Genomic DNA, 26,970 nt, shown 5'->3' on the forward strand with positions numbered 1-26,970 from the left:
GTGTTTTATTGACGCAGGTAGCACTTTATAGTACTGTTTTTTTGTGGGGTTTTTTTGTGTTTTTTTTTTTGTGTGTTTTTTTTTTAATCGTATTGAGATCGTATCGCCAATCGCCCAACCAAAATAAATATATATATAATCTTTTCTTTTCTTTTGAAGGAAGCGTCGTTTGCCTCTGGTGCGCGCGCGAGTTGATGTGTCCGCGTTCTTCGCCATGGAAACCGTGCCTGCACGAGCACGGCGGAGGAGACGCCGAGAGCAGGTGTCCTCGAGACTCACGGTTTGGCGACGCACTTTAAATAAAAAAAAAACAAAAAACGGCGGGAAGCGCGAGCAGAACTCCTCGCGCGAATTCTAAGATTAAAGTCGGAGGAAAACGAAAAAATAAAAACCCAAATAACAATAATGAGATGAGAAAAGAAGCGAAGGAGCCGCACATTGTCGACAGCAGAGCCTCCCTCCGCGGTGGCAACGTCAACATGGCCAGGAGCAACTCTGAATGTGGCCACAGCAGAGTGGAGTTCACTAAAGAAGGTAGTAGTAGATAGCAATGAAGGTGCTGACCATAGTGTGGCCTGAGGGAAAGACAAACTGTGGAAACTTTGTCAAGTGAATTACATTCATCAGGAGACGAGGGGGCTAGGTAAAGTCAAGCTAGCTGACAAATTTGTTTTTCACCGCTCTAGGAGAACCAGAGGAGCAGAAAACGTCCAGGTTGGACCCATCTGTCAACAGTCACAGACCGGCATCCGTGAAAACACAGGTATGGATGCAAAAAAATAAAATTCAAATTTTAAAAAATTCACAAGGTATAAATCACCTGGGCGAGATGGTACCGCAGTGGTTGGTACTCACAGCAAGGTTGTGGGTTCGATTCCGGGCCTGAGACCGTTCTGCGTGAGGTTTGCATGTTATCCCCGTGTCTGCTTGTGTTCTCTCCGGGTTCTCCGGCTTCCTCCCACAGCCCAAAAACATAAATGTAAGTTGAATTGGAAACTCTAAATTGTCCGTAGGTGTGTATGTGAGTGCAAATAGTTGTTTGTCTCTATGTGGCCCTGCAATGAACTGGCTTCTTGTCCAGCTATGACAGCTGGTATAGGCTCCCATTGACTCCCGTGACTCTGAGCTCAGGAAGAAGCGGGTATTGAAAATGGACAGATCTCTAAACCTTTTCTTACTTGTATATCAGGACATTTCTCACATGCTGGCAAGCATTTTTAAGGACGTTTACACCAAGGACATCATCAGGAGAGACACCTTGTCCAACCTGGTCAAGTCAAAGAGGGGACAGAGCAGCAGCCACCATGAAAGATACGTGGAGGAGCTTCAGCAGGTACGTTTGCCACTTGGCCCTTTACATTCAGATTTGTTGTGTTATTCTTTAGCGCTGCCTGACCTGCCGCCGTAGGTCCACTCTGAGTACAGCGAGAGTATAAAACAAGCGGACGAGCTGGAGAGACATCTGATCAAGGCCAGGGCCCGGGCTGCAGCCACAGAGAAGGAGGCCTATGGGAAAATCGAAGAGGAGATCGGAGATGTTCAGGATCACCAGGGCCTTTTTACAGGTGAACGGGGCAAAAAGAAAATGTGAAACTACCAATAAATGTTATTTGTATCAGTAGATTCATGTACAATGTCTCCTCTCAGTCCAGTCGGCCTTCTCCCAGTGTGTGGACAGTGATCTTCTGGCTCAGTGCGACCTGATATCCCCCCTGGACTACTTACCAATACAGAAACCTCAAGTGAATGCACCAGCAGAAAGTACACAGCTCTCTCTGCGGTGCCCCCTAAATGATCAATGAGTTTTTCGGATGACGTTTCATCACAGCACTCTTTTTTTTCTCTTGTGCAGTTAAGTTTCACTACGCCAAACCCACCATCTCCTTCAACATGCACGTGTCCAGGGAGCCTCAGGATGATGGTTACACCGTGCTTCCTGCTCAAGAGAGTAAGGTGCCAGAGAGGAGTCTGTCAGAGAAGAGCCTCACTCTTGAATCCAGCTCAGATGTTCCCAAGAGGATGAAAAGTCCCAAGCAGGTGAGGGGACACAGGGTACTTCTGCTCTGAGTTTATTTCTCTAATACATTGGAAGTGGATGATCAGGGAATTGCTGGATGGTCTTTATTATCTGACAGGGATCATTAGGATCTGATGTTTGTTTTGTCGTGTTTTATTTTTTATTTAAGAAAGCAGACCAGAGCAAACCCAAGCCAAAGCTGAAGGCGAACAAGCCCAACACACTGGATCAGCTGGAGGGACTGGACAAACTCCAGAAGCTGAAAGATCGCAGCGACTTTCTGCGCAACCCTCGCTTCCTTCCTCCAGCCGCGCATCAGGGTGGTGCGTCCCTCATCCAGTCCAAAACCAAAGCAGGGAAGGCTGAGAGTGGCAGGATAGGCACTGTGGAGCAAAGGTAGAGGATAATGTTGGAGTATGGTGGTGCTGCAGGAGATTAGCTTGTCCTAGTGGAACAGATATAAAGAGGATTGACAGTGTTACATCGCAGTTGGGGCAAGATTTTGTTTTCAAGGTCCCTTATGATGCTAAATTCACTTTGTTAACAGTAAAGTGCATCTATCCCTTCATCCTATGCTGTGAAGGAATCGAGTATTAGATGAATAACTGTGCAAAGCTGATTTTCTGGGACCCTCACAGCTACTTTGAAAAGCCTAATTCTTCTTCGGCAACCAAGCAAGACTTTAACTGAGCTCTACAATCCGACTAGACATATCCCTCAGGTGCCACTTCCTACCAAGGTGTCTTAACAGATGGAAAAAGCATGTGTTCCTTTCAAGCTTTCATGCCTTTCCCCCTGACAGCTCCACTGCATCCTGCGTGCCGGTCTTCCTGGCCAAGCCCTCGGTGGTGCTGTTCACCGAGTACTCAGTGGGACAAGTTTACGAGGTGCGCTTCCTTGGGAACTGATGTCGAAAGTACAAATGTTGACTAACGGATCTCGCGGTTGTTCTGACTTGTTCCGTCCTGTTGCCGCCTAGACGACGCTGGAGCTGAAAAACCTCACCTCCGCCAGCCGCCATGTCCGAGTGATCCCTCCCACAACGACCTACTTCGCCATTGGCTTGGGTGAGCTGAGCTCTTCCCTCGTTTCTGATTGGCTCCCTAAGCCTCCGTCCACGTCAACTGATAGAAAAGGAATGCTGATATTTTTCAGAAATGTAGTCATGCATCTCTGGAATGTGGGAAATATGGGATTTGAAACCTTACAGCACCACCTAGTGTGCGTAAAAAGATTTGTCATACGTGAATTGGCAGGGAGGTTTCCTGGCGACAGCGGCATTGTGGCGCCCGGGATGAGCTGCAAGTACATGGTGCACTTCGCCCCGGAGTCCCTGGGCGGCTACGAGGACTTCATCACCGTGGAAACACAGGGGGAGGACGTGCTCGTCGTGCCCATCAGAGCTGAGCGACACCCTCCGGTGGTCACGTGTGAGTCACGCTCGCACTCCCAGGAACTTTGAGTCACAATGATTGTGTAGCAAGGATTGTTTTGACGCTGCAACCCCAACGTTCAACATTGAAATCCCCTCACCTGACCAGACATTTAACCCCTGCTTGGACAGTGCCGAGGGTGATGGAGTGCGGCTACTGTCTGATCGGAGGGATAAAGTTTGTGGAGTTCATGTGCCAAAACGTCGGCCTCAGTGCCGGCAAGTTCTGCATCCTCCCCAAAGACCAGTGGCCGGCTTGGAACATCAGGGTGAAAAACTCTCTGCAAGTCCTTGGAATGATAATGATTCTGTCACAAAGAGGAGAAAAAAAACAAACACTTTTTTGTTTCCCCTGTGCAGTCTTTGGCAAAAACCTACTTTTCTGAGAAGCCGCCCTTTGCAGTCAGCCCGTCTCTGTTTGTGCTCCAGCCTGGAGAAACAGTTGTGGTAGAGGTGAGTTTAAATGTTTTATTTTTATTTATTTGTTTATTTTAATGTGCGCTTGCGTGTTTGCAGGTGGCCTTCTTTCCCTCCACGGCTGAGAAGCTCAGCCAGGATTTCACCATCGTGTGCGACAACTGCCAAGTGAAACACGTGAGCGTTCAAGGTAAAAACAAAAAAAACAATTCAAAAAGGTAATTGAAGGGGGAAAAAAAACGTTTTTTCCGTCATTGAGAAATGCCTCCTATGTACCAGGTGAGGGCCAGGAGGTGGCGCTGGAGCTGGTGTCCGTGTCGGGGAAGCAGGAGCACCCCATGGCTGGGGAGGCGTGTGACCTCACGGCCGAGCACTCCATCCGCTTTAGCCCCAGTAACCCTCACTCTGGCAAGGAGAAGAAAATGGTCATTCGAAACAACACGTGAGCCTCGCTGGAACCTCAAGAAAGTAGGAAAAGAAGGAAAAAAAAATTGCCAACGATATATATTTTTTCTGTCGCCCTCTTTGGCCCTGCCTGGGACTAAAGTCATGTGGAGCTGCCGTTCCACTGGCAGATCATGAAGCCCAACCTGCGGCCCATGCCTCCCATCGAGACACCGGCGCCGTCCCAGATCCAGTTCCGCCCGGAGACAGACGGCGCCTTCCAGATCAGCCCCTTCACCGGTGTCCTGGCCCCTTACAAGGACGAGGAGTTCCGGCTCACCTTCCGCCCCAAAGAGGTAACAGAAGGGTTGGACAGGTTTCAAAGAACTTAGAAAAAGGTGACTTTATAGGTGAGGGTTTTAGGGCTAATTTTTTACCCAATAGAATAGAATAGAATAGAATAGAACACCTTTATTGATGCCACATTGGGGAAATTAGCAAAATTAAAAAACAAAACAGAGTACAAAGAGAAGGAAGCATTATATGAATTAAAAAAAATAAAGTTGCTTATAGCTAAACCTTTAAGGAGAAACAGATGCAACTTCAAAACAAAGATTGCTGCGAGGTTCCACTATTGATTGAAGATGAACACACTTCTATTTTTGTCTTCCCAAGTTAAAGAATCACCACTGTGTGTGCCACTTGGTCCTGAGCGACGTCCCACAGCCGCCGCCACCACCAACTGCTCCTGCCGAACAGTGAGTCTCCACAACCTTAGTGTGTGTGTGTGTGTGTGTGTGTGTGTGTGTGCGTGTGCGTGTGTGTGTGTGCGTGTGTGCACTGCAAACAGAACATCACCACAGCCAGTTTGCATATAGTGTCTGTGGGATTCTTCTAGCGTCCTGCCGCCGCTGCACACCGGCTCCAGGATGAGCGACGTCATCGTCATGGAGATCGAGCTGAAGGGCCCGATGGAGCCGTACCAGATCCTGCTGGAGCCCTACGCCGTGGTCATCCCCGGGGAGGTCTACATTCAAACCACCGTGCGAAGACAGTTTAAGGTTGATGACGCTCTTTTTTTCACCCCCACGTCTTTGGTCTCATTGAAATTTTGCATCACAGCGACAGTTTTTCCTGCCGTCTCTGTGTGTTTTGTCAGATGTGGAACCACAGCAGAACCTTCATCAACTTTCAATGGGAGGAAAATAACAGTGACTGGCACTGGATAGAAGTAGAGCCCTCTAGTGGTAGAATAGGTCTGTTGCACACTGAAACATACATTTAACATGCTCTACAACCGTATAACAACCTTTGACAGGGCTTTTCTCCATTGCTGCTTGTTTTTGGATGTAGAGGAAAACGAGTGCTTTGACATCAACCTCCTTGTGAACGGAACCAAACCGGAGAGACTTGTGACCAGCCTTGTTTGCCGCATAGAGTACCATCCTGAGCCCATCACTGTGGCCGTAGAGGTCACCTTCAAGGTAGGAAGAAGGTGAAATCATAACTGCACGTCTGCGTGATTAACGCTGCAGACGTGTTTCAATGTGATTTGCCCGTCTCGGGATTTTTGTGAAGGGCCCCACAGTGACCCTCAACGTCCCCAGCGTGGACTTTGGGCTAATGAAGCTGGGAACGCGGAAACGGACCTCGCTGCTCCTCACCAACATCACCCAGCTCGAAGCTTCCTGGACTCTGGAGGAGAGCCAAGATGTCGAGGACTCACAGGTACTGAGTTCAGTCATTAGAGCGCAGCGTGTGTAGATGTGACTGAATGTGCGCATGTGCCTCTGAATCGATGTTGCTCAGATCTCCATCGAGCCGAGCAGAGGTGTGCTGCTGCCCTCGGCATCCTGCAGCGTCACTGTGCAGTTCTGGCCTCGCTCCTGCCAGCAGTTCCAGACGGAGCTGCAGCTGTCAGTGGAGAACGGAACAGGGTGGTAAGATAGTGTTGGAGCTATTTGTCATTTTTGATTGATCATAATATTGTTAGCATTATTTGAGTTAATGTGAATGCTTACTAATTCTTATATTTTTAAGGTATTTTATAGCTCTGGAACACTAGGTGTTCTATATATGGGTCTACCAAGCATAGGGGGCAGCGCTGTGAAAATTCTCTCCTTTGGTGCCTTAGTGGCCGTTGGATTTGATTTTGATTAATTTAATTTGTTTGTTCAGTTTGGATATTTAGGACAAGAGCAAATAAATGGCCAATTGGCCATTGCAGATAGTGTGCAAGCCCATTATTTCATTCAAGTTCAACTTTGAATTGACTAAAAACTCGCTCACCCGTCCTGCCCTCATCCAACACTGTGACAGTCACCTCCTGGTGCGAGGAGACGTGCAGTCCCCACTGGCCTGTCTGCTCAACTGCAAGATGCTCCTGCCAGACATCTACGTCGGACTTCCTGTCCAGGGAACCGTCACCATCTTCAATCAGACCATGCTGCCCACGCAGTTCAAGTGGAAGGTAGCGCTCGATTCACAGCTTGGCAGCTGTGAAGAATCCAAACTTTGTGACGATTTTTTATTTTCCACCTTCAGCCGAAGCTTCAGGGCACGCAGGCCGAACGGTGCTCGGCCACCTTCGAACCCGTCTGCAGCACTCTGGGCCCCAACGTCCAAATGAAGATCACTGTGACCTTCATCACTCACTTTGTAAGTGCCTGTTTATATATGTTCACCAATGTTTTTCTTTGTCTCCAGCTTTCCTCCCACAGCCCAGAGAAATGCTTGAGTGTGTCACTGCCTTCGCCAGCTCGAACCTGAGTGCAGGCGATGCTGTGAAGGATGGATGTATTTCACATTGATAAAGTGCTTGCCTGTTTGTCCAGACGGAGGCCACCGACGTCATCGCCCTCTGCGAGGTTCAGGGGATGGACTCGCCTCTCGTACTCAGCATCGTGGCTCCCAAAGCCAGGTCCCTCAGTGTGTCTTACTCTCTCCCTGACAGCTGGTAGGAATCTTGATTTCAGTCATTCCAAAGCTGCTTTGTAGCACCATTGCATTACTGTTAAATGGGGGAAAAAGAAATGCAAAAAAAATACGGCCTTTGGTGTTAGCCCCGCTTCTGATGACGAGGACCCCTCGACGCTGCTGCTGGACTTCGGAGACGACATCATCGTGAAGAGGACCGTCAGCAGGCAGCTGCTGCTGGCGAACCAGACGGCCATCGCTGCTGCTTTCACCATCGAGCCAGAGTATTTCAGCTGCCGCGACACGGATTCACGCAGCCCAGAGCAAAGGTACTGTTCCTCTCCCTCCCCTCCCACTCACCTGTAGCCTGTAATGGCCAAGAAAAAACATAATAAGTTGCTGCTTTCCGTATGGCAGATATGCGTACGCTGCAAGGCCCGTTCACTCGATGCATGCAAAGAAACTGGAAGAAAAAAAGAACGAGGGTATGCACCACATCCATGTCTTTTTGTGTTTTTGTGTGTTTTTTAGCAAAGTCACGAGCACGGCCCTCAGCCGTTTCTGTGTTTCTTTGTCAGACTTGATGAGCCGGCTGCTGGCCAACGGGAAGGGCGCAGTGTTCCTCGTGACGCCGCACGCTGGCACTCTGGGGCCTCTGGAGACGCTGACTGTGAACGTCACCGCCTACATGGAGATGTGGGGCAAATACACAGACAACCTCCTGTGCAAGGTATGACACAGTACACGGTGTCTCCATCTCTGAAGCAACTTCTTCAATTTCTGGTTCAATCTTCCAGGTGGGGGACCTCGACGTTATGTCCATCCCCATGCGGATGTCGGTGACGGGCTGCCCGCTCTACTTCCAGATGTTGGGCCCCAGTTCAGACGGCCAGACCCAGACGCTCAACATACAGTCGGTTTCACGGCAGTGAAAATCCTCACATCGCTCTGTGTTTTTTGATGTGTGTGAGACATTTCCTGTTTGGCTCCGCAGGTTTGGCACTCAGGTATCCGGAGGTGACACTGTGTCCCGCGCTATCCGCATCAATAATCCCACCTTTATGGGTAAGCGGAACCAATAAAATAGATTGTAGAAATAAAAATTTAGATGTAATAGGTTGCAAATAATTGCAGTCCAGCTGGGAAACTGAAAGAGCCACTCGGCAGAAAACAGACTCCTTTGACCTCTTTGAATTCACCCAACCCAACTCTTTTCGACGCTATCAGAAATTTGCATGGACTGGGAGACGTATAACGTCGACCTGGATGAAAGTCAGCCGGCAGACACCGACGTGTCCTTTGGAGATCTGCCGGCATCCGATGCAGAGAGAGAAGCTGATGGAAAGACAAAGCCGAAAGAGTCTTCGAAGAGGAAGAAAAGGAGGGAGACCCCTGACTCGAAGGAATCGAGTGAATTCTCTGGAAGCCCTGTTGTAAGTTCATTCCGATTAATTTGGAATATCGCTGTTACTGTGTTTCACGTTTGTCTTGATTCTGTTTCCTTACGCGTTGATTCAGGACTCGCTGTCGGATAAGAAGCGTGAAAATGAGACCCCAGAAAGCTCATCTGAAAGCGTTGAGGTGAGCAATGGCCACAACACAAACTCTCACACACTTTGTCCTCATTATTTTGACATGGAGATATATTTTCATATCCAGGCGACGTCTCCAAATGATGAGGAAAAAAATGAGGCGGCAGAAGCGAAGGAGATGAGCGACTCCTCTCAAAGTATCGCTGTGAGTGCTGATGATAATAATAGTGATTCACCTACATAGTTAAGATGCAAATGATTTGGATTTTTGTTCTCCATGCAGGACATGCCTGCAGATATGGCTACAAAAAATGAGAATGCGGACACGAAGGAATCAAACACTGCTGTGAGCACCAATAATAACACTAACCTGTTAACGCAATTTTGCCGTTGTGCTTTCATTTTGAAAAGAAGATATTGATATGGGTTTCTTCATGTCGATTCAGGACACACCTTCCAGCAAGAAGGCAAAAAGTGGGACCCCAGACTCGAGGAAATCGAGCGCCTCCTCAAGAGGCACTGTGGTGAGCACTGATGATATTACAGATCCACCAGCGCTATTAGGAACCAGCCATTTCATTTCGGTAATTTCTTTTTTTACAATGACTCAGGGAACGCCCTCTAACAAGAAGACTAAAGCGGCCTCCCCAGACTCTAAAGGAGCGAGCTCCTCCTCTGAGAGCACTGGCGTGAGTGCTGTTCACGACACGTACAATCCAGCAGTATGTATAATATGACTGTTTATTCATTGAGTTATTTTTGACCAATTGATTCAGGACACGCCTTCCACAAAGAAGATGAAAAATCAGACAACAGACAAGAAATCAGGTTCCTCCTCCAAGAGCACCGTGGTGAGCACTGACTAAGTCTGCCAACACTATTAACATGCTGAGGTTTTATCAATTTTTAACTCTTCCTTTCTTTTAAATTAATGTTGATTCAGGATGCATCCTCAAATAAGAAGGCAAAAAACGGGACCCAAGACTCTAAGAAGTCTGGCACCTCCTCCAAAAGCGCTGTGGTGAGTGGCCATAATAACCCAAATCTGTAAACTAAATTAATATTAAGCCTTTTTCTAATGTTTTCCTTTTTTTCTCCATGTTGATTCAGGACAAAAAGTTGAAAAATGGGACCCCAGATTCCAGAGGAGCAAGCACCTCATCTGAAAGCATTGTTGTGAGTGCTGATAATCGGACTAATGTGCCACAAACACGAGTAAGAATTTTTGACCTTTTGACCTCTATATTGCCTTTCCTGTTAATTCAGGGAACACCCCCTGATAAGAAGGCTGAAAATGAGACGCCGGACTCAAAAGAAGTAAGGGCGTCATCCGACAGCACTGGGGCGAGGATAGAACATAACGTGCATGTTCTTTTTTGGTATTTTAATGAATACATTTTCTAAAAAAAACACAAAAAAAATGGATTCAGGACACGTCTTTAAACAGTGAGGAAAAAAATGAGACGGCGGATGGCAGAGACACAAGCGACCCTTCCGAGAGTGTTCTAGCGAGTGCTGAGGACACATCCTTGGAGAAGAAGGCAATAAGTGAATCCCCCGACTCTAAGGAATCAAGTGGCTCCCCTCAGAGCATCATTGTAAGTGCTGATCATCACACGGCGGCACAACCTGTTCAAATGTTGCCCCTTTATTTTTGGCTTATTATTTTTAATCCAATTCAGTCCATGGAAGAAGAAGGGAGCGTATCCGAGGATATGAGTAAGAAAGACGACCCCCCGTCCTCTGTGGACATCGCACCCCCTGTGGGCATCCTCTCCGACTACCCCTACTGCGTCACGCCTCAGCAAATGGTACGCAGGCCAGAATTCGGCCTCAGATTCGACTCTGAGCTCACATCTGAGGTGTGTAATGTCTGTTATCAACCTCAAAGGTGATCCCAGCCAGAGGAAGCAGCACGGTGCATGTCTCTTTCACTCCTTTGACGCTGCCCGAGGCGGTCGGCGAGGACAGATGTGTGGGTGTGGCCCTGGGCTTCGTGAGGCTCACTGAGGTAACGAGCGGCTTCATAGCACAAGGCCAAGGTCAGGCTAGCTTTAGGAAACCTTCCAATCTGACCGTAATAAACTTCCAGTCAACTACCAGTCAAAACTTTGGACACACCTTCTCATACATTTTTTTTGTATGTCTTTACAACTTTCTACACTGCACATAGATACTGAAGACATCAAATATATGAGTAAGATATATGCAATTATGCAGAAAAGAAAAACACGTTAAATAACTCTAAATATGCTTTTTATGAAAGGTGGCTATTTTGAAGAATTTAAGTATGAAACGTGTTTAGTTATTTGACACTTTCATTGTGCCCTACATAATTCCATGTGTGTTCATACCTAGTTTTGATGCCTTCAGTGAGAAACTGATGTCTATGAGAATGAAAGAAAAGACATTAAATGCATAGGTTGTGTCCAAACTTTTGACTGGTAGCGGAAGTCTTTGATATGATTTTTGTGCTGTATTACAGACGGTTGCCTGTGTTCCGGAAAAAGTCGTGAGAGCTCACGGTTTGGATCTGGAGCCTATCAGAGTTGATCTTCTGGCGGCTGTAAAGCCTGCAGCGTAAGCCATTAGGGTTTTCCTGAAATTTAAATTACGTGCGAGGAAAGCGGCAGAAGGAGGTATAGAGCGGTCTGAAACGGTGGCTTCCTGTCTCTGCAGGCTGTGCGTGCAGATGGAGGAGGACGAGCAGGTGCTGGAGTTTTACGCCTCAGCCGGCGATCTGCAGAGGGAGGAGCCAGACACGGAGGTACGGCCACAGGGAAGTCTCTGGGTAAGTTTTGTCCTTCCTCCATCCTCATTCTGCTCCTGCTCTGCAAGATGGCGCTGCGGGACTTTGACATCATCCAGACCTTTGAGCTGAGAAACAACTTGAAGCTGCCGCTTCACTTCAAACTGGAGACTTGCCTGCCGTTTGTGGTCCTCAAGCCTGCGAGTCCTCGACCCTGCACCCGGAGCTCCTGCACCCCGCACGCTGAGGACGGCCCGTATTTGTCGCTGCAGCCGCAGCAACGCACGCTGGTGAGACTTATGGCCATTCTGCTCATATTTTATGTTAAAACTCTTTCCCATTGTGTTAAAAGTAAAAAAAAAAAAATACTGTGAGTGGCAAAAATTGACTCGTTCGTGTTTCAAAGCAAACACTGTAGTTTAATGCCATCTCTAAACAAAAAATGTTAAAGATTCAGGATCAGCATGACCTTCAGTTTTCATCCACAGATGCTGCTGTCTTGTTTTCCTACATGTACTCCTGCCAACAGGTGAAAGTGGCCTTCTGCTGCACTCCGGCCCTCCTGGATCACGCAGACCAGGCAGAGGAGGAAGTCCCTGACAGCGTGACGCTCATTCAGTCCAAGAGAAGCCAGAGGACGCTGCAGTTCCAGCAGGACCTCCTGATCCACTACAGCAACAACACCTTTCAGGTGTGAGAGGCAGAGAATCTGAATCAGGTGTGCGGGTGATGAAGTTCCGAATTGAGATTGTTTCCCCCTGTGTGTGCAGACTGTGCCTCTCCAGGCCTGTTTGGATCTTCCTACAATCAGTCTGTCCACTGACAGCATCGACTTTGGCTCCTGCTACGTGGGCAAGACCAAGACGGTTGAAGTGGACCTCCACAGCCAGGGAACCTATACTTCCTGGACCTCAATCATAGGTTCAGGCCACTGTACATTCAGTGCAGACATCCAAAAAAGATGCTTATTACGTGATACCATTGAATTTGACTCTGTGTGTTTTACTGTGCGCATTGAAGCAGATGCAGCCGAGCCCTGTGTGTTCCGAGTGACTCCAGAATTCGGATTCATGAAGTTTAAAAACCCTCAGTCGACCAGCTGGAACCAGACACTTTGGATCAGCTTCACTCCCAGGTGATGAACGTGTTTTTTGTTTTGTTTTTCAAAAACTTTATTGGGGTTTTCCAGAAGAGTACATAGCATAAAGTTAAAAATATATACATATAAATAGATATATGAAAAACCTGAAAACAGTTACACAGGAAACTTAACCTGAACCAACACACGAGAGGAAAAAAAACACACAAAATAAATGAATTAAATAATAAAAAAAAAAAGAAAAATTAAAAAGAAAAAAAACAACAACTTCAGTCAGCTAACAAATAAGATTGTTAAAAAAAAAAAAAGAGGAAGAAAAGCAGTCACAGTCAATACTTAAGGAAACACCCTATGCCATGACCAGCTCAGGAGAGTAACCCCAAGAAACCAACTGCCATTTCAGCCGGAGGCAAATGGGATGCTTGTATTTTTAGCAAATTGAAAAAATGGGCCCCACATTTATCTAAATTTGTTAGAGGATCCCTGCAACACAAGTCTGAGCTTCTCCAGTTTGAGAAAGTGCAAAATATCCGAATCCAACGGGCGTGTGAACGTGTTTTACAAACTCGGAGCATAGATTTTTATTTTTGCATGTTTTTCTTGTAATTTTTCACGTTGCAGTGTGGACGGAGAGTTCAGGGCTGTGGCGCTGATCAAGTCCCCGCTGGTGAGGACCACCTTCACCCTGCAGCTCCTGGGAAAGGGATCGTTCGATGAGCTGTACAGGTCAAACTCAGCGACCTGATGACAAGACAGGCATCGTGTTATTTCTTCATGGTCGCTTTTGTAAAAATGTAACCCAAGTGTTGAAAATAATGCTACGGGAAGCGCATTCATTCAAAGAGACACTGAGTCTTTGTTCATAGGACGCGCTTGTGGTGTTCATCCCGCTGCACTGTTTAGCCGCTTAGATGTCTGCGGGCAAAGCAAACCCACAGAGGGATGCAAATGTCCAATTGGTATTCATTGCAAAGCAACGCAGCCTTATTGCAGAGCAAAGGCATGACTGCTCACAATGGGAGCAGCAGCCTGGTGGAACGAACCTGAAGAGAGGGACGGCGGTACCAAGGTCGGAGGAATGTTTGTCATTCCCGTGTTCCACTCTTGCCAAAGTGAGGGACACAACTTCCCAGCCCGCAAATCATTTTGTGGAACAAATTGAAAAGCAGCGGCAGCGGAGCAGCGGTTCATCCAACAGGAGGAAATATCTGCTGTTGAATATGTTCAGTCACATGTGAACTGCTCTTTTTTTTTCTTCTTCTTTTTTTTTTTAACGGTCTGCTTCACGGTGCCACTCACTCTTAACCGGTCTGGTGCTCGCGTTTCGCAATGTAGCCCGCGGCTGTGGTTTCCACCTCCGTCCTCTTGTTGCAAGTATAGTGCATAATTCATTTCATTGACTGAGGGGGGGGGGGTGTTTGAATTTACATTTACATTTGTTGAATAAAAAATAGAAAGCGTCTGCAAAAAGAGCACAAAATAGAGCACAGATACTTCAAACACACAAACAGCGATTGGCTGTCGTCTCTGCAACCTTAAATACATAGCCTTAAGATTGAAATACACAACGGTGATGACTACCCAACATCAAGAAGTAGAGCCGACTGATTAGTATTCGAAATGTGTGCCACATGAGATCAATAACAGAATGTGCACAAACGGCATGACATCAGCATCGTGGCATTCATCACAGTCGCTGTGCCTGAGTGTTAGTGAGGTGCCAGAGCCAGGCATTATACAAAACAAGAGCCCTGTCTGACTTATTTTTTAGGTAATGGCATTAAGAGATGTCAATTACCCGGGTTAGTGATTTATTCTCGACTCGAGCTATGGCGTCAGTTGTGTGAAGGGAAAACATAATAAGAAACTCGCAAGATCATAAAAATGCCAGAGATGTGAAGTCACAGGTCAGAGTGAGTGCAATGCTGTTTTCTGCCCAGCAGGCAAGGTAATGAGATGTAGCACTATCAGGAATGTCTGTCTAGTGTGGTTAATCTGTAGAGAGCGTTCTAATTTACACACTTGTACCTTGAAAAACCTTCAAAGGGAATGATTGACATGATATGAAGTAACATTAAAAATTGACATTGTCTGCAATGAGCTTTCAGCATTTGCTGTTTCTAAATGTCACACTTGGGGCTTTCAAAAAATGGGATCCTGTGCTCCTGGTATGCAAAAACCCTGTATAAGTGGTAAAATTCCAAAATGAATATCGCAGTATCCCAGCTCTCATTAGTTTAATTGGGGAGAAAAAAATTACTAAAAGGTATGAAATAAAGGGGGACACTGGCGTTGCACTTACTCTCTTTGTCCACACGAGGGCACTGCTTCCCCCACAGTTTTTGCCGCCGCTGCCTTGGAGACGCACCAGCGGAGAGCGTCACCACTTCCTGGAGCTCACGTCGCTGCTGACATCAGAGGCGCCTCTCCAGAGGTAAAGTCGGCTGCAGTCTGTGAGTGTACGAGTGTGTGTGCGTGGAGACCACCAAAGAGCAGGCAAGGCAGATAGAGGGCGAGCGACAGAGAGAAACTTTGACGAGAAACGGCAGTTGAGTCAGTTTAGCGCGTGAACGCGGCTGTGGATTTAAGCATCTTGCTAACGAAGGGAGTCTGTCGCCGTGAGAAAGAAATAAAAGACTGACTCGGTCCTCGGAGCGGTTTCCGGATATCGTCTCTACTGTTTTGGGGAGATTTTTTTTTTTTTTTTGCACAGTTGGGATTTCTTCGCTCTGCCTTTGCCTTTATCCGACAGAACTGGTGCCCGTTGACTACTTCGGTTGTTTTTTAAGACTACGCCGCCACTCGAACATGGAGACACGCAGATAACAAGGTAAAGAGTCCAGGTTCAAGATTATTCCCCCCGCTCTTTTTGTTTTTTGCTATGCGCCACTTAACTGAGGTCACTGCGTTTAGACTGTTATTTCCTGTTTATCACAAGTGAAACGCCAGGACATGGAGCAGCCTTGCGACAACAACTGCTTAATTGCTGCTTTCCCCCCTCTGAAAGTTCAAGTTTCGATAGAGCAGAACTACGACCTATTGGGCGACTGACTATATGAGTAAAGAGTAAACGCAGACTAACCCTAACTGTTTTTTATTAAATAATTTGGAGATGCAGTAGTTTGACAAGAAGGCAGTTTTGATGTGTTTTTTTTCTCCTTCCTTTTTTTTGTGCCGTACTTGTAGCGAAGCCTACATTCCACAACTTGATCTGTGATTGATTTCTGGCACCTTACACACGGTGCAAGTGTTGGACTTTTACCGTGGCCCTTTGTTCTGCGTGCATCTTTCGCTGCAGAATTCCTCATCTTTATTTTTCGGAAAAGTTGTTGACATTTTGCACTGCATTCCACCTTCCTGTCTGTTTTTCTGTCCGTGCATTTGAAAGTATGCTTTTGGATCCACGTTGAAGACGCGTCAAACTGCACTGGAGGGATCGCAAGTAGTGGGAACGACGCTGGTTTGGCTACAGGAAGAGCTTCGGGCTCCTGTCACAGCAGACCATCGCGACCGACCAAATGAGATTTTAACGGAGCCGCTTGTGTTTAACCAAATCAAAGCCGCGTGAGCTGCGCTCGTGGGAGCGACTTGACGAGTTTCCCCTGCACGTCGCCGTGGCCCTTTGGGGCTCCAAAAGAGCCTCAAAAGTGAGAGTCAAACTGTCAAATGGAAGCCGCCCACTGGCACGGCTGGTGTGCCTCAAGCAAAACAATCCACTCGGCTGATAACAGAGCCTGGATCCCACAGTCGAGATGGCAGCCAGAGACTGCGAGGCTGAAAACACAAAGGACAGGGCCGAAGCCGAAACCCATGGAAAACTTTCAAGGGCCTGCATTCTCAACCAAGTTCCAAAGAGTTCTGCCTTTATTTTTAAATCCAGAGTGGAGCAGCCTTGCAGAGGGGAGACTCCAGATGTCAATATATTTAGCTCTCTTTTTTGGTTTTAACCGTCGGCCCTAACTGGTGGTTGCAGTTGGTTGGATCTTCTCAATGTTTTTCCCTGGGTGGAGAGAAGGGTCATCAGAGGGCAGAATGAACACCTGGCTGGGAGGGTTATGTAATTAGCCTGCCCTTTTTGACATCACAATTAGCTGTCCCCCTGAACTGTGTGTTAAGAGCAGGTCTTTCCAAAAAAAGTGGAGCAAGGAACGTAACAAAAATAATTATGGACTTGTTTTTTAATTGTGGGAAGTTCTGTTGCCAGAGAGAGATTAATGTTTACATTATTATTGTTATTACATTTTTTCATTATTATTGCATTTCATATACACTTGCCAGTCAAGTTTGGACACACCCTTATGAATTTAATGTCTTTTCTTTCATTCTCATGACTATTGGCATTGCAGTTTCTCACTGAAGGCATCAAAACTACGTATGAACACACAATGGAATTATGGAGGAAACAATCAAAGTGTAAAATAAGTCACATTTTATCTTTAAATTCTTCAAAATAGCCACCTTTCCTAAAAAGCGTATTTGTTTTTCTTTGCTGCACAATTACACATACACTACTCACGTTTGTGATGTCTTCAGTGCGTGTAATGTGCAATGAAGAAAGTACTAAAGATAAAGAGAAAACATTGCATCAGATAACGTGTCCAAACTTTTGACTGGTAGGGTTCATTTTTTATTCTCTTGCTGACCTACTCCCTCCAATAAAGAGTGTGATGTTATGCTCGAGCCTCGTAGAGCGCTGACCTCTCTCTCGCCAGACGCCCACGGGCGAGGGGGAGGGGGGCCTGGAGGTTAAAGGTCACCGTGACTCACGAGGAGGCTTATCACCCTCCCTCCAGGGCCCCGTTTATAGACGTTGCCCGGCAACGGTAGGAAGCCAAACAAGTTTAGAGAAGGTGTACCTTTTCAGCTGACTTGTCTCGTGAAGAAATCTTGCTCTGATGAGTTTTGGGAATTCACCCACTGGTGAGATGTGGGAGGAGAGGTCAGAAGTGTTGAGAAAAAAAAATGCAACTGGCTGCATTTTTAGAGATGCGTCAGCTTTTATTTAGACTACTTCATGAACCAAAATGTGTTCTGTGGTCATAATATAAGCTAATTGTTTCGTTTTGAGGAAACCTAAATAGGGTATTCCAAGATTGTCATTGCTGAAATGCAATGTGCCGAGCTTCTTGACGGCTTTGAATTAAAAAAAAAAAAAGCCAGCGACGGGGAAGAGAAAGAAACGGTACAATTTGTGAAAATGCATAATTGGAGATGTCGGTCACTGCCACTGTGGCTTTTTTTTTCAAAGCGCTCTATTCCAGAAGGAAAAGCCAACGACCCCGCATGATCCCGCTGCATCATGTCGAGCTGTGTGGGCGGATAAAACGCACGAAGGGAGCTCCTCGTCTGCGAAGCGCCGAAAGGAAAAGCCTCGTCCAGATGGCGCGCAGGCCACCCAGAGCATGAAAAGGGAAAAAGATTGTCTAGTCTGACAAGACCAAAAAAAAATAATACAAAGAAAAAGTTGTGGCCCTCTGCTCCATTGCCAGACCGTCTATCTGCCAAAGTCTGGATATGAAAGTGGAATGGATGATACTGTTACTACGGTGGCGGTAGATAGTTGCGTTTTCCAGGAGAGGGAAGCCATTGAACCCGAGATCAGTCAAAAGCAGATCCACTCCCGTCTACCGCTCTCAGTTTTCCCCCCGTGAAAGTCCTCTGAGAAATCTCTTCTTTGACAGACTGTCAGGCACTCGTCAAGCGGCGACTATTGCACAAATACAGGTGCGGCGGCCGCGGCACACCCAGAGGTGAGGTAATCCATCTATCTCCTGACGACTGTTGCTTCCGCGTGCAATCATTAAGCGTGGCGGCCGGGGTGGGGGGGGGTGGGGGTGGGGTCAATTTAAAACTGGCGGCGAAGGCCCGGGGCGATTGCCTCTCTGCAGCCAGGCCCTGGGCCCATTTTTCTTTATCTGTGATTGTGCCCAAGTCCAGCCCCCTTCCCCACGAGCTGAGAGGAAGTCATCCTGATTGTGCTTTGTCTGCACGGCCTGCCCCGACTGGAAGGACAATTCCATCATCATCGGCAGCAGCAGCCTGCAAGGACAGTCCGATAGGCAACAACAGCACGCAAGCAGGCGACGCTGTGAATGAGTTTTGTTTTAAGTATTCTGCAGGGCTACGGCTCTCTCACTGAGGGATGAAATAGTACTGGGTGGGTGGGGCGGAGAGGGGGTTGTGCACGGAATTAAATCATGAAATTGTTTTTTGTGTGATTTTTTTTGTTTTTTTTTCATGGTTTTCGTCTCGTCACAGCGGCACGCTATGAATCTGAAGGTATTGGGAGATTGTCTCCGCGGCTAAAACCACTTTGGTGGCGAAGAAGCGAGAGAGACTTCCTTCCTGAACCGCAGCTGTTTGACATTTTGGCCTCGCCGACTGTGGGTTTCAGTCTGCGAGCCGCACGTCTCGCTTGGCCGCACTGCGGAGGGAGAAACACAATGAGCGAACGCGCTTGTAATAGCATGTCACGGCACAATGGCAAAGACGGCTTACTCTCCGCTTTGCACTGGGATTTTCTCTCCCGACGATCGTAGCGAGCGCGGCTCCGAGCGGCCCTGGGAGTGGATTTATTGCGGCCGGCGTGAGAGGGCGGCCGCTTCGTCACGTGGCTATTTTTAGCCGGTTGTTGCGCGGTTGATGATAGCAGCGAGACAGATCCACTTTTCCCAGAGGTAATAGATCCGTCACTGTCACCGAGCAGGATCCTCCCTCCTCTGGAGCAGGAGTGGCGGCACGGGATTGAGTTGTTGCCGAGCGTCCGTCTCTCTCATCTGCACGCTACGCAGGGTGCCAGCGTGATGCATCGCCGCCTCTGCGCTGAACCCACGCTGACCTCTCTTCGCCAAAAAGCGAAGGTGGACTGCGACGGCTGGGGTTCGTCCACTCGCTCAAGACACTTTCCTGGCTCCGTGGGCGTACCTTAGGGGGATCCGGGAAGGGGTCGGCCGACTTCTGGGTAATAGCTGGAAATGCAAACATTCTGAAAGAATCTACTCGTGAAACATCACAGGCCTTAAATGACGCTGCGCTCCATGGAAGCCTGTTGCGGCGTGCAGTTCCCCTTTGTCCTTTGCCTGGCACAGTTTGTGTTCTGCATAGAGCCAAGAGACAACCGTAAATCAGTCCTTTGTCGGACCCTATCGGGGAACGATGCTTAGCCACTCCATGTGTTCCCTCAGATGCATGTTAGAGACGCCAAATGGACGCAAATGATGTGATAAGTTCCATCCATCCATTTGCAATACCAGCTTCTTCCTGAGCTCAGGGTCACGGGGGTCTGCTGGAGCCTCTCCCAGCTGTCAAAGGGCAAAGGCAGGGTGGCACCCTGGACAAGTCTCCAGTTCATCGCAGGGCCACGTGGAGACAGACCACCATTCACACTCACACACGCACCATATGCATGTGTTTGGACTGTGGGAGGAAGCTGGAGAACCTGGGGAGAACCCACGCAGACACTGGGAGGACACGCAAACTCCACACAGAAAGGTCCCAGGCCCGGAAACCCACAACCTTCTTGCTGCGAGGCGGCAGCGCTAACGGCCGTGTCACCCTGTGATTAATTCAAAAAGAGAAATCGCTCCATTGGAAGAAAGACAGACTGGAGTGCCGGCTGACGGGAAGAGCCCTCTTGTCGCATCGTCGTCAGGGATTTTTCAGCCTTGTTTCCCCATCGAGAAATCTTGGATCACCGCTCGGCAAACGAGCACGTGAGGAGCCCGAGCTCGTGGTGAATGGGCGGCGGCTGAATTGCGACGCTCAGCCCGCCCACGCACGCACACACGGCTGGTGACGGCGAGATATCCTCAAGTGCTTCCTGGTGCAGCGAAGCCTTCTGGCTCGCTGTGTGCGGCTACTTCCCAGAATGGAGCCCAAACACAATTACCTCTGAATCATTTGGCTGCAGCGACGTTTTTGGCCAGCGTTCAGCACGTAGGACAACCCCCCCACCCCCCCCCCCACCACCACCACCGTTGACCTTTTCTAAAAGAACAAGTCACCCCAGTAACTCCGGCTGGCCAGTCACCCTTCACTTCCTGAGCATGTTGTTACTCAGACAGTCGACCGGAGGCTTTGGGGCAGTCCCAGTGAGATCAGGTCTGCGTTGCATTATCAGTGTCATCGGCAGTGACCGTTCCTCATTAATTTCATTGTTATTATTTTGGAAACGGTGCGAAACCAAAATTGCGTCACCATGTCAACGATACAGAAATCCAAATGGCGAGGGAGCACGTTAATGAGCTGAGCCTGTAGCATGACATCAGATTGACGTTGCAGCGTGTCGTCCTGCGAGCCGTGTTTTATTTTAATTTCATTTCAATACACAAGAGCCTACTTTTATTGGGCCCTCTGATCTCATCCATTACAAAGTTGTAGCTGGCCGACGGGCAAGGTTTCAGCTCATTCTGCTGATTTGTCACATATCCGTTTTGGAAACCAGTCTCTAATAATTGTTTTTCTTAAGATTTATTACATAACTAGACTTGAATTCAAACAAATGGCAATAGGCTTCATGTTTTTCCCCTTTTTGATTTGCAAATGTTTGTATGGATTAATAAAAAAGACAAGAAACTCGGACGCTACAGTTGGTCGCGCTGTTTGAAAGGCACCCCGAGCTTCAAACTTACAAGTCGATTATTTTACATTGTTTGATTCTGTCATTGCAAATTGCGATGAGTGTTGGTGCTGAACGACCTGAGCAACATGTGGAATGGAGGACGTGGCTGGAAATTCAAACCTCTGAGTGTTGTTGAGGGTCGTGGAGGAGCTCTCCACGGTGGTCTTCTCCTGTTCTATGTCTCTCCTTTTATGGACCGTCTAATAAGGGCGACCACACCGCGGTCGCCCCACTAGGAAGTGGGATACAAAGTTGACCTTCTGAAACTGCCCATTTCCTCGGGACTTTGCTGAAATGATGTCAGACGTGAAGTCATGCCGCTGCTGCTGCTTCTCAGGACCAGCAAGCAGCCAGAGACCTTCCACCTTCCCCACCCCCGAGTCACAGAAAACTGGGGGAATTTCCTCGGGTGGCCCAACGGCCGACACTGTGTTGTTTTCTCAGTCGGGGTCGTGATGTAACGCAGCCCCGAAGACTGCAGTGGATCATCTCTCCTTGCGTATACGTGCCTGTCTGCAGAGTCTTGGCTGCTCTTGCTCCTCCAGTCGATCCATTGTAAATAAAACCGTCTGCTCCTACCCCCGTCTTGCAGAGACCCCTGGCCCTCTTGCTGCTACAAAAGAGAGGCGCCTCGCCAGCGGAGACGGCGGGGATTCGACGGCAAAGCGCGTCACCGTCTTTGAAGCGCCGTAGCGGTCGGCTCAGCTCTTGATCTGTTGGATTGACGGGGGGGGCTTTTTCTTTTTTGGACGGCGGTGCAGCGAGACGAGTGCGAGTTTGATCTGCGGCGAGGAGATGCGCCCGCCTGTCCGCCCGCCTGCCAGGGAACTTGTGGAGAACTGGGCCTGCGATCTGTGGGCACCGCTAGCCGGGCGTCCCGCTGGGCAGCAGGGCCAAACAGATGGGCCATCTGGTGACGCGCTGGCACCAGAGAGGGGCTCTTCTGTTCCCCGGTGTGTGTCTGCATGAGAGTCTGTGTGTGCGCAACATCAACAGACTGGGCCGCGTGGCGTTCGGAGACCACCTGTCCTCGTGGCCGCTCCTCGTCTCTTTCTTGTTCGTCGGCGGCAGGCTTGCCTGGGAACCTCCTTACTTGTCCTCGCGTCGCTCCCCTGCTGCCACCGTTCAAAGTTTTACCCATGCGGTGGCTTTTAGTCTGCTGTCTTTTCATCTCTTTTGCAATTCCACCGTCTCTTTCTATTTGCGCCAGGGGAACCGACCCTCCCCTCTTCCCCCTTCAAGCAGTAAACACCCTCCAGTGGCTTTTACTTACTGCTTCTAGGAACATTTTTCTTCTTCTTCTTTCGGCTGCCCCCGCACCGCCCCGGAGAGACAGCCGCGTTAGTCTGTACAAGCTGTTTGGGACCGAGTTATACACAGTGCTCGAAAAGCTGGAGAGCGCGCGCAGCACGGACGCTGTGGACACTGTGGACCCTGCAGGACAAACTCGGAGGACGAGGAAGAAAGCAGCTAGTTTTAGGAGTGCTGCTGTGCAACCCTCTTGAGGCTTTTTTTGATATTATTTTCATATATCATCTATATGTACAGATGAGCCACGTATTGACAGGGCCTCTAACAATAATAAGTCGGTGAGTCCAAACTCACCGACTGTTCATTTACAAGGGAACGGTCACATTGCAAACCTTCTGCACGAGGTGATTCAAGATCTTCTGACGTGCGAATGTCTGTCACGCCGCATCATCCTCAGTTGTTCCTCATTCTTTCAACATTGACATCTGTTGCCCGGTTCTCAGAAATGCCGAACTGTCGCTCGTGGAGCCTCCTCCTTCAAAGAAAATATGGGTAAAACTTCAAATTTGGCTGAACTATGCCTTCAACGGCCCCATTCGTTTTCCATCGGTCGGGGGGGGGGGATTTCTTATCGCGCTGCCGCCAGATGCAAAGGATAGAAAAAAAGAACCTCCTTAACATCACAGTGAGATGCGACAGACACTTTTCTGCTCTTTGCTCGACGGGATATAATGCATAAAGAGGAGGCGGCGCTCACAGTCTTCACCTGAGGCAGCCAGTTTGAGCAGGAGGCAGAAAAGAAGGAGGGGAAGAAAAAAAAGCGCCCACGTCTGCTCTTTTGGTGTTTTGCCGCTTCATGGAATCTCCGGGGGCCCCTCTGGTCTTCAGACGGCCAAGGATCCCTCAGAAAGAGGCAGTAAAGAGATGCGAGGGCACTGGCAGGGCTCGGGTTTCCAGCTCCGGGCCGCTGTTTGTCTGCCAGGAGTTCTCAGAAAAGGATACGTCCACCTCGGGAGACCGCGGTGCTTAGTTTGAGATTAAACAAATAGCAAGCGTGGTAACACGGCGGCGGCGGTGGAGGTGGGGGTGGAGGAGGTTTAGGGGGGGGGGGGGGGGGGGGTAAAAATAACTCTGTTGTGTCCAAACTGCCACCTGCGTCCTGTTTTGTCGTGGTTTTTTTTTGGGGGTGGGGGGGTTGAAATCACAGAAATGCGTGTGAAGCCGCGGCAGAGCGGCACTCTCGCTTCTCTGGCCTCTGTGTTTTTCTGAACAGCATTTGTTTTTTTTCCTCCGTGCTCTCAGGATGAGGTCCTCGCGCGCCACCAGAAGTTGAGCTCTGCGCTCCAGTTCAACGGGGCCACTTCCTGATGATGACAGTAAACATGGGTGAGTAGCCACTCGGTGGGATCTCGCGTGATTCCAGCGTGCACCAACCCCCCCCCCCCCCCCCCCCCCCCGTCTCCCCTCTCCCCTCCCCCTCCCCGAACTTTCACACATCCTCTGGCCGGAACAGAGAGCCCGAAAAAATAACACGGAGGAGGTTTTGCAAGCAAAGCCGAGCGAGGAGCTTGTTAAACGGCTCCAGATGGAGCTTTAGAGCGTTGCAAAGCGCATTTTTCTTTTCTCTTTTTTTTTTGTCTTTTTTACTGAAACGAAATATTCTCCTAATCATTAATTTATTTATTTGTCTATGGGTGTGTATGGGTGCCTGCGAAAACGCATGCACTCCTGCAAAACACCCACACACTGCTCAGTATTGCTGGGTTTGCACGCTTACACTGCAGCTCTGAGCAACGTGTATGTATATGTATATATGACATTTTCTTTGAATACGGCGTCATGTAAACGCGTTTTTTTTGTGTTTGAGTGTTTTCGAATATGGGCGGTTTCCAAAAAAAAAATCTGTCTCCGTGTAAACGACCCTCAAACAGATCAGAACATAAAGGAAAGTGAACGTGTTAAAAAAAAACAAAAAACATGAAACAAACTCAATTTTTTTAGTGGTAGTACGGTAATTCTTAACCTGGTTATACAGTGTATACCTGTATACCACCTAGACTACACCACTGAGTACGCACATATGCACGAGCACATCATGTGAAGAGCTCCTGGCTCGACGTGCTGCTACCCGCTCGCTGACCCCAGCAGCCCAGCAGCGCGTGCGTGCTGCCCATGTTTTTGTCTCGTCTTCACTTCCTGTTTTATTTTGGATTCACTTTCCTCCTCCTCTTCCTGCGTCTGACTGCCCTGACTTCCCTTCAGCGTGCACACCTGTCGAATCAGTCGCCTGAACGTCCCCACCTGTTACCCATGACTGTGTGTGTGTGTGTGTGTGTGTGTGTGTGTGTGTGTGTGTGTGCGTGTGTGCGTGTGTGTATGTGTGCGTGTGTGCGTGCGTGTGTGTGTAGTCTGCGTTTCCCTCCGTCTTGTTATGTCCTGCCAAGTCACGTCGGCCGTGGCCGTCTGTGTCTGAGCGTTGCCGAGATTTTTCCTCCATGAGAGTGTTTTTGTGTTTCCTCTTTTGATCCTCCTTGTGAGCCTTTCGCGTTTTGAGTGTTTCCCTCCCTTGAGAGGGATTTCATTTTTTGGAATTCATTTCTTTTTTTTTTGTCGGTGCTTTCATCCTCGATGAGTAATTTTCTATTTCTTTTTTTTTTTCACTTTTTGAAATAAATATTTTCTTCTCGAGTCCTGAGTCGTGCTGTTGACCCCTGGTGTGAAGGTCGATACAGCCCACGTATGTTTGTGCCTTCTCACCAAGATGGATTCTCTTCAAACACATGCAGAATGTATCAATCTAAAAAAAAAAAAAGTCTTTTAGTGGTAGTTCACTTTATATGTAATGCAAAATCATGAGATGGCTTGGGTTTGAATCCAACTATCGTGAACTTTTCAAGTGATTTGTGTTGTTGGTGATCCAAAACTGTGTCTCTTCTCTTCCCACAGATGACGGTCTCCAAAATGGACCGGGACAACACAGGAACTTACAAGGTACGCCGACTGTCTCAAAAGTTCTGTTCATGGTAGAAATGCGGTTGCTCAAACGTTCCTACAACGCCCTCAGAATACAACAACGCCAAGGAAAAATTCCACTTTTTAAAGATGTTTTTTAAACCGTTTGAAAGTTATGCAAGATCCAATTAAGGATGAACATTATAATTTGTATAGAATGGGGAAAAAAAAAAAAAAAAACTAGCTGCACGTGGGCGGTCGCTCTGCTCGCTTGTCCGCCTTCCTGCCACGCTGATCGCCTCCTGGCACACGAAGTCGCCGCTGGCAGGAGGCGGCGTGGGAAAATTAACCGAAATGTCAGAGCGTTTCTACGCCCGAAGTTCGGCGTCGACCTCACAAGGTCTCCCTTTGAGCCGTTTCCATTACGGCCCTCGCTGGAAACGCACGTGCGCAAACGGGATTCACCTCGGCGTCTGCGGAAGTGCAGGGAGGAAAAGACGAGCGGAGGCGAACGGAAGAGAAACAACAACAGCAGCAGCAGCAGCAGCAGCAAAGTGCAGCTCTCACTTTGTTATCTCGCACGTCGTTGCGTCACCGCCTCTATTCTTTTGTGAATGATTACTTTGGGCGTAACGCACATACATATGCAGTTTCGACCAGCAGCGAGGTGTGTTGGGGAAGAGAGAGAGTGTGTGTGTGTGTGTGTGTGTGTGTGTGTGTGTGTGTGTGTGTGTGTGTGTGTGTGTGTGTGTGTGTGTGTGTGTGTGTGTGAGAGAGAGTTGTGCTCTGCTCGCTGCAGCGCGTCGAGGACACAGTTGGCTCTGGCTGCTAATCCAGCCGGATGCCTTTGCCATGATGTGTCTCTCGGCACCAGGAAATCCCCTCAATGTCTTCATTGAGGCGGCCTGCTTCTAGAGCACACACGCACGCACACACACACACACGTGCGCGCGCACAAGTCGGTCGCTGCCCCGCCGGCTCCTACGCTCATTCTGCTGCTGGAGTTGATTCTCGGAGCCCAAGTCCTCACCGCCATTAACTCCTTATCACCGTATTTCTTTCTGTTATTATCATATTATTAACGTCCAGGATCGCTTTTCCCCCGACCGGCCACGAGAATCTCGGCTTCATTTCAGCCACGGCCAACTTTTTCACCTTTTCTCAGCTTCGGCCCGGGGTTGAGGGAGAGAGCGGGGGAGGGGGCGAAGAAAAAGAAGAAGAAGGAGAAGAAGAAGAAAAAAAAAATGCATGCAGAGTGACGGCGATGATGCAACGGCCGGCAATCAGTCGTCATTGTGTAACGCTGCTCGCTCCGCAGGGCTTCCTGGAATTCCCCCCTGATCCGCCCCCTTGTCCCTCCACCCACTCCCCCCCCCCCCCCCCCTCTTTTTATGATGGTCACATTTCGGAAACAAGCGGCAGGTACAAGGTGTGTGCCGCTCGGCTCGCCCCCGCCTCGCCTTGGCAGCACCAGCCGTCCGTCCAGGCCTCGTGACGTCACCACTTATTTATAGGGCAGCCGTCTGCAACACCGCGCCGTTTCTCACACTCCCCCCTCCCTCCCTACTTCCCTCCCCCGCCGCTCGCCCATCAGTCCCAGA

At 48.7% G+C, this 26,970-nt stretch overlaps 2 protein-coding genes across 8 annotated transcripts in view; both read left to right on the top strand.

Annotated features, from left to right (window-relative positions):
- Nucleotides 1–234: 234 nt before the first annotated feature.
- dlec1 (DLEC1 cilia and flagella associated protein) lies at nt 235–14,824 on the top strand. 7 transcript variants are annotated; one of them, XM_076050513.1, is made up of 49 exons: nt 235–537; nt 687–763; nt 1,190–1,333; nt 1,409–1,565; nt 1,648–1,761; nt 1,853–2,052; nt 2,187–2,413; nt 2,820–2,904; nt 2,997–3,084; nt 3,274–3,447; nt 3,582–3,718; nt 3,810–3,902; nt 3,966–4,056; nt 4,146–4,308; nt 4,414–4,606; nt 4,926–5,008; nt 5,149–5,311; nt 5,410–5,506; nt 5,604–5,734; nt 5,829–5,978; nt 6,060–6,190; nt 6,570–6,720; nt 6,795–6,908; nt 7,085–7,206; nt 7,313–7,495; nt 7,584–7,651; nt 7,745–7,896; nt 7,964–8,079; nt 8,161–8,231; nt 8,394–8,599; nt 8,685–8,747; nt 8,826–8,903; nt 8,982–9,044; nt 9,145–9,222; nt 9,310–9,387; nt 9,475–9,549; nt 9,642–9,719; nt 9,809–9,874; nt 9,965–10,015; nt 10,123–10,296; nt 10,381–10,509; nt 10,590–10,709; nt 11,184–11,278; nt 11,378–11,465; nt 11,537–11,737; nt 11,977–12,138; nt 12,218–12,368; nt 12,471–12,582; nt 13,168–14,824. In XM_076050513.1, exons 1-49 carry the CDS (start codon nt 411–413, stop codon nt 13,289–13,291), a joined length of 5,994 nt encoding a protein of 1,997 aa, XP_075906628.1. In that variant the 5' UTR covers nt 235–410; the 3' UTR covers nt 13,292–14,824. The 7 variants fall into 7 exon arrangements, with proteins under 7 accessions (XP_075906628.1, XP_075906626.1, XP_075906630.1 ...); XM_076050511.1 differs by having other exon boundaries at nt 236–537; nt 12,468–12,582; XM_076050515.1 differs by having other exon boundaries at nt 236–537; nt 10,129–10,296; nt 12,468–12,582.
- Nucleotides 14,825–14,986: 162 nt separating this feature from the next.
- The window catches only part of map3k22 (mitogen-activated protein kinase kinase kinase 22), a 32,429-nt gene continuing 20,445 nt past the window's right edge, over nt 14,987–26,970 (top strand). The window contains exons 1-3 of the mRNA XM_076050519.1: nt 14,987–15,376; nt 23,720–23,803; nt 25,364–25,408. Coding sequence (XP_075906634.1) covers nt 23,785–23,803; nt 25,364–25,408 — 64 coding nt within the window. The 5' untranslated portion in view covers nt 14,987–15,376; nt 23,720–23,784. The remainder of the gene's footprint in view (nt 15,377–23,719; nt 23,804–25,363; nt 25,409–26,970) is intronic.

Source organism: Nelusetta ayraudi, unplaced genomic scaffold (assembly GCF_046127955.1).
Source record: "Nelusetta ayraudi isolate G7.1 ecotype Tasmania unplaced genomic scaffold, CSIRO-AGI_Nayr_v1 ptg000127l, whole genome shotgun sequence".
Classification (NCBI taxonomy): Eukaryota; Metazoa; Chordata; class Actinopteri; order Tetraodontiformes; family Monacanthidae; genus Nelusetta; species Nelusetta ayraudi.

Excerpts from the sequence above, each read along its gene's own strand:
- dlec1 (XM_076050511.1), top strand. The coding sequence starts at position 411 with ATGAGAAAAGAAGCGAAGGAGCCGCACATTGTCGACAGCAGAGCCTCC. Across the intron at positions 2,905-2,996 it reads CAGTGGGACAAGTTTACGAG|ACGACGCTGGAGCTGAAAAA; the intron begins GTGCGCTTCCTT and ends GTTGCCGCCTAG. Across the intron at positions 12,583-13,167 it reads TGGATCAGCTTCACTCCCAG|TGTGGACGGAGAGTTCAGGG; the intron begins GTGATGAACGTG and ends TTCACGTTGCAG.